Source organism: Vanessa atalanta, chromosome 28 (assembly GCF_905147765.1).
Source record: "Vanessa atalanta chromosome 28, ilVanAtal1.2, whole genome shotgun sequence".
Taxonomy (NCBI): domain Eukaryota; kingdom Metazoa; phylum Arthropoda; class Insecta; order Lepidoptera; family Nymphalidae; genus Vanessa; species Vanessa atalanta.
This window is the reverse complement of record NC_061898.1, coordinates 2,923,366-2,931,744: the sequence shown is the minus strand read 5'-3', so window position 1 is coordinate 2,931,744 and position 8,379 is coordinate 2,923,366. Positions and strand designations below refer to the sequence as shown.

At 36.2% G+C, this 8,379-nt stretch overlaps 1 protein-coding gene across 1 annotated transcript; it reads right to left on the bottom strand.

Annotated features, from left to right (window-relative positions):
* Positions 1-1,587: 1,587 nt before the first annotated feature.
* LOC125074529 lies at positions 1,588-3,191 on the bottom strand. Its single transcript, XM_047685858.1, has 3 exons — positions 2,651-3,191; positions 2,322-2,501; positions 1,588-2,210 (listed from the first exon to the last, which is right to left on the bottom strand). Exons 1-3 carry the CDS (start codon positions 3,189-3,191, stop codon positions 1,588-1,590), a joined length of 1,344 nt encoding a protein of 447 aa, XP_047541814.1.
* Positions 3,192-8,379: the final 5,188 nt, after the last annotated feature.

Below are 8,379 nucleotides of genomic sequence, written 5' to 3'. Positions count from 1 at the left end.
GGTCTCCCCCAAGGCCCTTCACAAAGATCGGTCTTGCGCCATTGTCATCCATCGGCTTTCCGCAACTTTTACCACTTTGGTCCACATTGTTGGAGGCCTACCCACACTGCGTCTTCCGGTACGTGGACGCCATTCGAGAACCTTTCCGCCTCATCGGCCATCGGTTCTGCGTTCAATGTGACCTGCCAATTGCCACTTGAGCTTGGCAATTCTACGGGCAACTGTACAGGAGAGAAAAAGAATCCATTATTTGATATAGAAAAACAATGTGTTACATGTAAAGCTTGCTATTTTGGTACACTTACATTGTTTATCTATCTCAAATAATACGTTAGTAAAAAGGTTTTTTTGTTCTCCTGTAGAGTTGACGTTTTGTAGATAGCAGTGTTTGGTATTTAACCGTCGATATTTAAGTATAATAAAAAAAGTTACGGAACTGCTGATTTGGAAATTATTGGCATGTTTTTTTTTAATTTCGGTTTTGTTCTATTGTGTTAGGATTATTGTATTGTAATTTCAGAGAATCAGATATACTATCAAACCTTATATATACTATTAAAACAAAGCGAGAGCTCAAGGGACCGCGATTTCTTTTCATCGTATATAGGTTTCTCACTAAACCGAGTTTATAGCATTTTTAATAAAAAAAAATAATTAAATCTCATCGATTTCAATTCTTATTACCAACTGAACTTAACAGCTTGTTCTTTACAACTTTTTATATGTGAGAAAAATTGGTGCAAATTACAGGCAAGTTTTTTTTATGATAGAATCGTTAAATGCTGTCTTTGACTCACAAATCGCTCTTGACTCGGCACTGTCAAAGTCATTTCCTTTGATGGCTTCAAAATGTTAATTGTAAAACAATACAGCTTCTATTATTCGTGAGTACCTGTAATAATAATGTATACATAAATTAATGTTAATATTATTATAATATATGTGGTGTCTGTGCGTGTGTGTATATATATAAATGTGTGGGTGATCCCCACACAGTTTTTGCTGCTTTTGTTGCTTTCTTATTTTCTTTTTCTATGAGACTATCTTTAACGGGTGTTGATGTTAAAATCTTTGCGTGTTGCTTCATTTGTCTTTTCCTTACGAGTCTTTCACGAGTTGTTTGGGTCGGAAATGGCAGCAGATTTGCGATATTTGATTGTATAATTCCGGACGAAGTGGATGGCGTTGCATTCATTACTGTGGGAGATGTAAGCAGCCTTGTATCTATAGTAGCAGATGATGTCAATGGCATAGGATCTATGGTAGCAGATGATGTTGATGGCACAAGATTTATGGTAGCAGGTGGCGTCGATGGCACAGGATCTATGGTATGGCACGGTCGCCGAGCATACATTGACCTATTTACCTACTGACAGTGGTCACAAACATTTTTTGTCGTGTACTAATTAAAAATATAGGATTTTTATATTTACCTACCTTGAATAACGGAAAAGTTGCAAATAAATATTTTTATTTGAAATAGGTATTCTATTCTATGACAGTTTTTGGTAATAGGTAATATAATTAGGTATTTTAGATTTGATGTTAATAAATAAAATCATTTTAAAAATAAATATTTATTATTTATTAATCAGAATCAGATTCCGTGGTATCAGAACTGCTGCTTTCCTCAGACGACGTTTCACCTGTTACATTGATGATAAAAGAATCAATAGTTTTGTCGATATTATTGTCTAAACCACCTAATTTTATTTCCTCCTTTTTTACGTGGCTTATACAGTTTTTCCATTTTTCCGGTGTAATGTTTTTCAACGCCTCTTGGAGCAGTTTTTTTACGTCTACCATCTTAAATGTGGTATTATTTCTTGCCACGTAGCCCTTCACGTCTGCCCACACCAATTCAATAGGGTTCAACTCACAGTGGTATGGAGGTAATCTTAATACCTCCACACCAACTTCTTTCGCCATTTCATCTATAACGTACGATTGGTACTCTGTTTTTACACCTTTCACCTTTTCCAATAACTGAACTTTGGTTTCTTTTGGTTCATAAGTAATCTTCTTAGATGTGAGCCATTTTTGAATATTTGTTTTATTCCAACTTGTGACGGGGGTTTTCTCCTTTCGCCTTGTGTGGTAGCTCGCATTATCCATCACAACCACCGCGTTCGGCTCAAGTCTTGGCAACATTTCTTTGAACCAATTTTCGAATTTGGCGGCGTTCATTGATTCGTGATAATCGCCTGTACCTAAAAATTAAATACAAATGCAAATGTTTTTATTTCCACAAATAATAACCTACATTAAAGCATAAAATAATACACGTTTACATAAAGGTGTAGGCAAAGCCTATTGCTAACCTTTGCATTCAAAAACCAATTCTGATTCCGGCACGAATCCTTCTTCGCCTCCAATATGCAGAATAATTAAGCGGTTGCCTTTAGACGTAGGATTCTTAGCGCCCGTCGACAGACCCTCTAAAAAGGCTTGTTTGCGTGACTTCACTGTAGTGTCTTCCCACACTTTGCCGACAGTGTGCCCTGAAAATATATTTTTTGTTTTATTATATGTTTAAATTGAATAGAAAAAATAAAAAATAAATACAATTAAAAAAAAATAAGAAATATGTAGAATAGTTTTTAAACTAATGAAATCGCGGGTTAAATGTAAATCAAATATATAGTCTTACCTGCATTCACCCAAGTTTCATCCAAGTAATATATTGGTCGTCCTTGCTCTCGAAAAGTTTTCATGTTTATCAAATATTTTATACGCCACAATGCTATGTCATCTCTATCGATTAACGCATTATTTCTCCTTCGTTTGACATATTTAAATTTCAAATGTTTTAGAACTTTTTTCAGCGATGTCAGGCCCATGCTTGGTAGGGATTCATCGGCATTTACTACCTGTAATACCTTTTTTGCTGTAGGTAACTCTCCTTTTAAATAAAAGCTATGCACAATTTTTCTAATGCACGACTTGTCGAAATCATCTATCTTTTCAATAATTGACATGCGTTTTTTTGGTGCTGCAGCTGGCTTGACAGTTTCCGTTTTAGTGTATTCGTTTAGAATACGGTACACCGCCAATTTCGAAATGCCCAAAATATCGGCCGTTTTATCTTTCATCTCCTGTTTTGAAGGATATTTATCGGCAGGCCAAGATTCTTTTACGTATTTAAAGACGTTGATAATCATCAACTTCTCACTTTCACTAAAGTGCGACATTTTTCGCTTCTTCCGCGGAGAAACAAAGTCTTTGAATGGACGCGAGGTAGACGGCCCCGGTTCCATTTTCAAAAAAACTTAACCACGTAGAACCGACTAACAAGAAAACTAAATAACGATAACTTAACAGTAATTTAACAAGAAAACAAAACAAAACACAAACGTCTGCAGAAACTATTTCACTACGAACAAATTGACCGATCACTAGCGCATCCCGTTATGGAATGACGTCCGTTAAATTTTGATTTTTGAACAAGCAATAAAGCGTCGAGTGGGCGTTATAGGCTTGCTTGACTCAAGGTCAAAAAAATGCTAGCATACAAATATAAACCTTACGTAAGCACACAAAAGGTTTGTCGACGCTACCGTGTGAGCGGGATGCAACTTATTCACGCGTGAGAGAGGGAGACAGGTAGAACCAGGTCAATGTACGAAATTCTTCCTGCTCGGCGACCGCGCTTTAGCAGATGATGTCGATGGCGCTGGAATAATTGCATCAGATGATGTGGCTGTCATTGGATTAACTGAAGTAGATGCAGGTATAACCATGGATGAATCTTGAACTATAACAGCAGGTTGAGCTAACACTTCAGCTCCGATAAAATCTTCTTCAGTGAAATGGTCGGGGTTATATGGGACAATGCCTGGCGCTCGGAATCCTGATTCACCTTTATTGATAGAAGCGACAGTTGAATATGCTCTGTTGAATATTGCAGCTAGGTCATATGGAGGTATTTTTTCTACTAGGCGATTCTTTAAAAATAAATTACATTCTTTTTTGTATGTAGCTTTGAGCGGCCCAAAAAATGTGAGATCTAAGGCGCTGACTCCACGAGCGAGAGAATCGCAACGAGTCCGCGCTTCTATCGTCGGACAATCTCCACGAACGAGCGATAATACCGCCGCGTATCGTCGCGAGTCGTAACGGAATCGCAGAGTTACCGCGGCGACTCGTAATGGTATCCCCGCGTTTCGTTGACGACGCGTTCCGAAAGAAAGAATTCAGTTACGTGCCAGACGAGAGCGAAATAGTGTCTCAGTCGATAAAATAACTCTTTATTATGGATATAGTGTTATGGGGTGCTTCTGCAAGTACGCTAGTGAATATGCAGTTATTGTTATTGTTAAAAAGGGAAAAGAAGCGCCGTTGGTGGACACATCCCATGTTGCTACGTCGTGAAAGTCATGGACATTTCCATGTGAATTATGAAGAATATCGAAATCATCCAGAATGGTTTGAAGATGAATATTTAATGCCAATTCCTATTTTCGATGAACTGTTAAGTTTACTATCAAGACACTTATCAAAACAAGATACTAATATGAGGAAAAGTATCGGGGCATGTGAAAGATTAGCAGTAACACTACAGTAAGTTTAAAGCAGATTTATTTTACTTACACGCTTACATCAAATTAAATTTAAAGTTTACATTCCATCAAAGTGTTCTAACATTTGAGCGATATCGTCCTCGCTTATTGGTGTAGATGTACGAGAATAAGAGTCTAGAAATGTATGTGATGATGGTGTGTATTTCTTAATTACGGCCATAATCTCAGTTCGGGCATCAATTAAACAGTCTTCTTTTATTTTGTCCATAAGTGGTAGCAACGAACGGAAAAATGCCTCATTTCCACGCTCGTCGCGATACTGTGGTTGAACATTATTTCTTTGTATATCTATATATATATATAGTATATCGAATGTTATACTCTCGCGCATAACATTCGATATCTCTTTATTCGATTCCAGAAACATTTGGACTAATGTTTTCTTTTTATTAGACGTAGATGGTTCCGTAACACTAGGGTTGGTATTAACCGAACTGTCGTCATCATCAAAAACATCTTGACTGTCCTCATTGATCATGTTTGACGATGTTGAAGCGTGTTCTGTGTGTTTCTTTAAAAAAAGTAATGCATCATAATGAACATACTTTCATCGATTTGAGGCAGCTTGACCGGATTTTGGACATTGCTGCAACTTTAACTCCTTACGAAATTGATCCCTTAAAGATTTCCATTTTGTCATTAACTCAAGTCCTGAAGCAAAGAGATAACTTTTTATTAAAATAATATAATAATATATAAGTATATATAATTAATTATTATGTATTTTAATAAAAATAACAACACTATAGCCTATTTTATATTAAAAAAATTTATGATAAAGTATAATTTTTTAATAATAATGTTATTTTCCAGATATCTCGCTTCTGGAACAAGTTACAAACGCCTTCAGAATAAGTACAGAATTTCGAAAAAAAACGTTGGTTAAATTAATAAAAGAAACATGTGGAATTGTATGGAAAGTGCTAGCACCTAAAGAAATGGCAGCCCCGAACAAAGAATCGTGGAAAAGAATCTCAGAAGGATTTAAAGACAACGCAAATTTCCCAAATTGCTTGGGAGCACTAGAATAATTAACATTTTGTCTTAACTTATTTTTGCATCATAAAACACAAATGTAAACACAAAATAATTAAGTATGTTATTATTATATTACTTAATAAAAAATATACTACAAAGTATGAAACATTTTACTTACCTCACAACTATTTTCGTCTTCACTATCTAAGTTGGATGAAGATTCCCTTGGAGTGCATTGATCATGAATAAAATTGAACAAATCGTAGTACCACAGTTTAATACGATACACATCATCAGCAGATGCCCCAGACTTTAAAGACTGCTCATATTTCTTCTTTTCCTTTCTGACATTGCTTCTTAGGTTATTGATTTTTTTCACAACTACATCTTTGTTTGCATCTGGCTCAATTTTTCTCAATTTTTCTATGAGTAATTTATAAGCAGCTTCTTTTTTGTCTCGATTATGGTAATCTTTGTTTTCAATTTTCCAAAGACATGGATTATTTATATAAATTTCGATAAAATCTTCAAGGATTTTTTTAGTTGAATCTGGTGGCGCCATTTTCTGGCAATACGATGCGAGCGATGAGACGACCGAAGAAACACTAGAAAACAACTGACGCGAGTCGCGAACTGCGCAGGCGACCGGAGTACACGCACACACGCACAGGTGCACCGTACGGTGTCACTCGAAAGAATCGATTTTCGATCTTGCGCCGGTTGCCTGCGCAGGTTCAAAAAACTGCACAGGTCTATTCCCACACACATTCCAGTCTACCTGCGCAGGCATACCTGCACAGGTGGACCTTTCCGGTAAACCGTAGCGTGTATGGCCGCCATAAGATCCTGCCGCTCCCGCGCCGCCGCCGCCGCCGCCCCGCTGCCCGCGAGATTCGAGGCAGATGCGTTAGGGTTAGGGTTAATGAAACATTGCGATATGCGTATGTCTATTATGTTTATTTAATTATATGAAAAAAAAAATTACATTACACTTAAATTATTCTTAATACATACATTCTTACATACATTATTAATTAATTAATGACACAATGAATTACGAAAAGAAATCTAATAAGAATGCATTATTCGATTCTTCTATGTTACTGTATATTTTCCAAAAACTCTCCCATATGAATGGGTTTAATTTAAAGTATTTCGTTGGTCCCGTGAAATAGAACGTTATTGTTCTCGTCTCCACCGATTCTTTTGCTTCTGTTGTACTCACGTATGTGCATGTCGGGTAATTACTTGCAGTATATAATATGCAATTTTTGACATCTTGTCTCGATTTATATTTGACGTCTGTTGACATCGGTTGTCTTGCTGCTAATAATTTCCATTGCTCGAACTGGTTATCTGTTAATTTGCACTCGTCCATGAAACACGCGTTTGTGTGTATTAAACTAGCGAAATTGAACGATGACGACGGCGTTAAACCCGTTAGTCTTGTAAAGTTGTAGTGCATGTTCACTAAACTTTCCATTACCATCGTTTTACCGCTACTCGGAGGTCCCAAGAAAAATAGATTATTCTTCTTGTCTATTAGTCCGTAGAAATGAAGTTTTGTCAATTTGGCAAACTTGTATATATTTATTCCGTTGTTTTCCAATAATTTCACTAAATTGTCCATTCCTGCTTCTATTACACCTGAATCGTTTGCTAGTGGGTCTTGTTGCAGTTCGTATTGCTTGGCACGTTGGAATCTTTGTTCGTACGATTCTTGAAATACCAGTGTCCAGTTCTTGATTTTCTCTGATAAGTTTGTACGTCGACTGCAATTGTCGAATCTTCTCTGTTTTGAAACGGCACTTTATTTATTTATTTATATACTCTTTATTGCACACCAATATAGACAAAAATAATAGGAGTACAACAAAAACAAAGAAAAGAAAAATGTACAATAGGCGGCCTTATCGCTAAAACAGCGATCTCTTCCAGGCAACCTTTGGAGGAGAGAGATAGGATGGTAGGGGTGTACAAATTATTTAATACATAAAAAAAAAAATAGATACAATATATATATATATATACGATACATAAATAAATATTCCATAAATATATAATTATATAACAATATAATATACATATACATTATAAATATATACATTTACATACTATAGATACTTACATAATAAATAAAATATTGAATTGCAGTATTTCTTCATGAAGCAAGATAGTGCTCTTTTATCATTTTTTTAAAAGAAGTAATAGTTGGTGCACGTCTTGCTTCTAGTGGAAGAGAGTTCCAAAGACGAATTGAATGGACTGTAAATGAGTCACTATAAAAAGATGTTGTATGGGGAGGTATTTTTAGCACCAAATTCTCTTCAGAACGAAGATTATGGCTATGTGAAGAACTGAGAAATTGAAAACGTTCTTTTAGATATGAAGGAGAGGACGGATTGAACAGAATACAGTACAGAAGTTGAAGGATGTGAGTATTCCTGCGAAGCCGGATTGGGAGCCACTTGAGCTTTTTACGAAATTCAGAAACGTGATCAAATTTACGAAGACCAAATATGAATCTGATGCAAAGATTTTGGAGACGCTCAAGTTTATTAAGTTGCTCCTCTTTTAGATCAAGATAACATGCGTCAGCATAATCGAGAATTGGTAGTAGGAGTGACTGTGCTAACATAATTTTGGTAGGGATGGGTAGAAAGTTGCGTAATCTTCGAAGGGAGCCAACGGCTGCAAAAATTTTTTTACTAGTCTCACTTATCTGTGGTTCCCAAGATAGGTGCTGGTCAAAGGTAATTCCCAAATTCCTAGCTGTAACACTGAACGGTATGTTAACACCGCTAAAGTGTACAGCCGGGAG

Bases quoted from the DNA above. Each gene is read 5' to 3' on its own strand.
- LOC125074529 (XM_047685858.1), bottom strand. From the start codon at position 3,191: ATGTCGCACTTTAGTGAAAGTGAGAAGTTGATGATTATCAACGTCTTT. The intron at 2,502-2,650 runs GTAAGACTATAT...ATATATTTTCAG, and splicing joins TGAAACTTGGGTGAATGCAG to GGCACACTGTCGGCAAAGTG. The intron at 2,211-2,321 runs GTTAGCAATAGG...TTTAATTTTTAG, and splicing joins ATTGGTTTTTGAATGCAAAG to GTACAGGCGATTATCACGAA.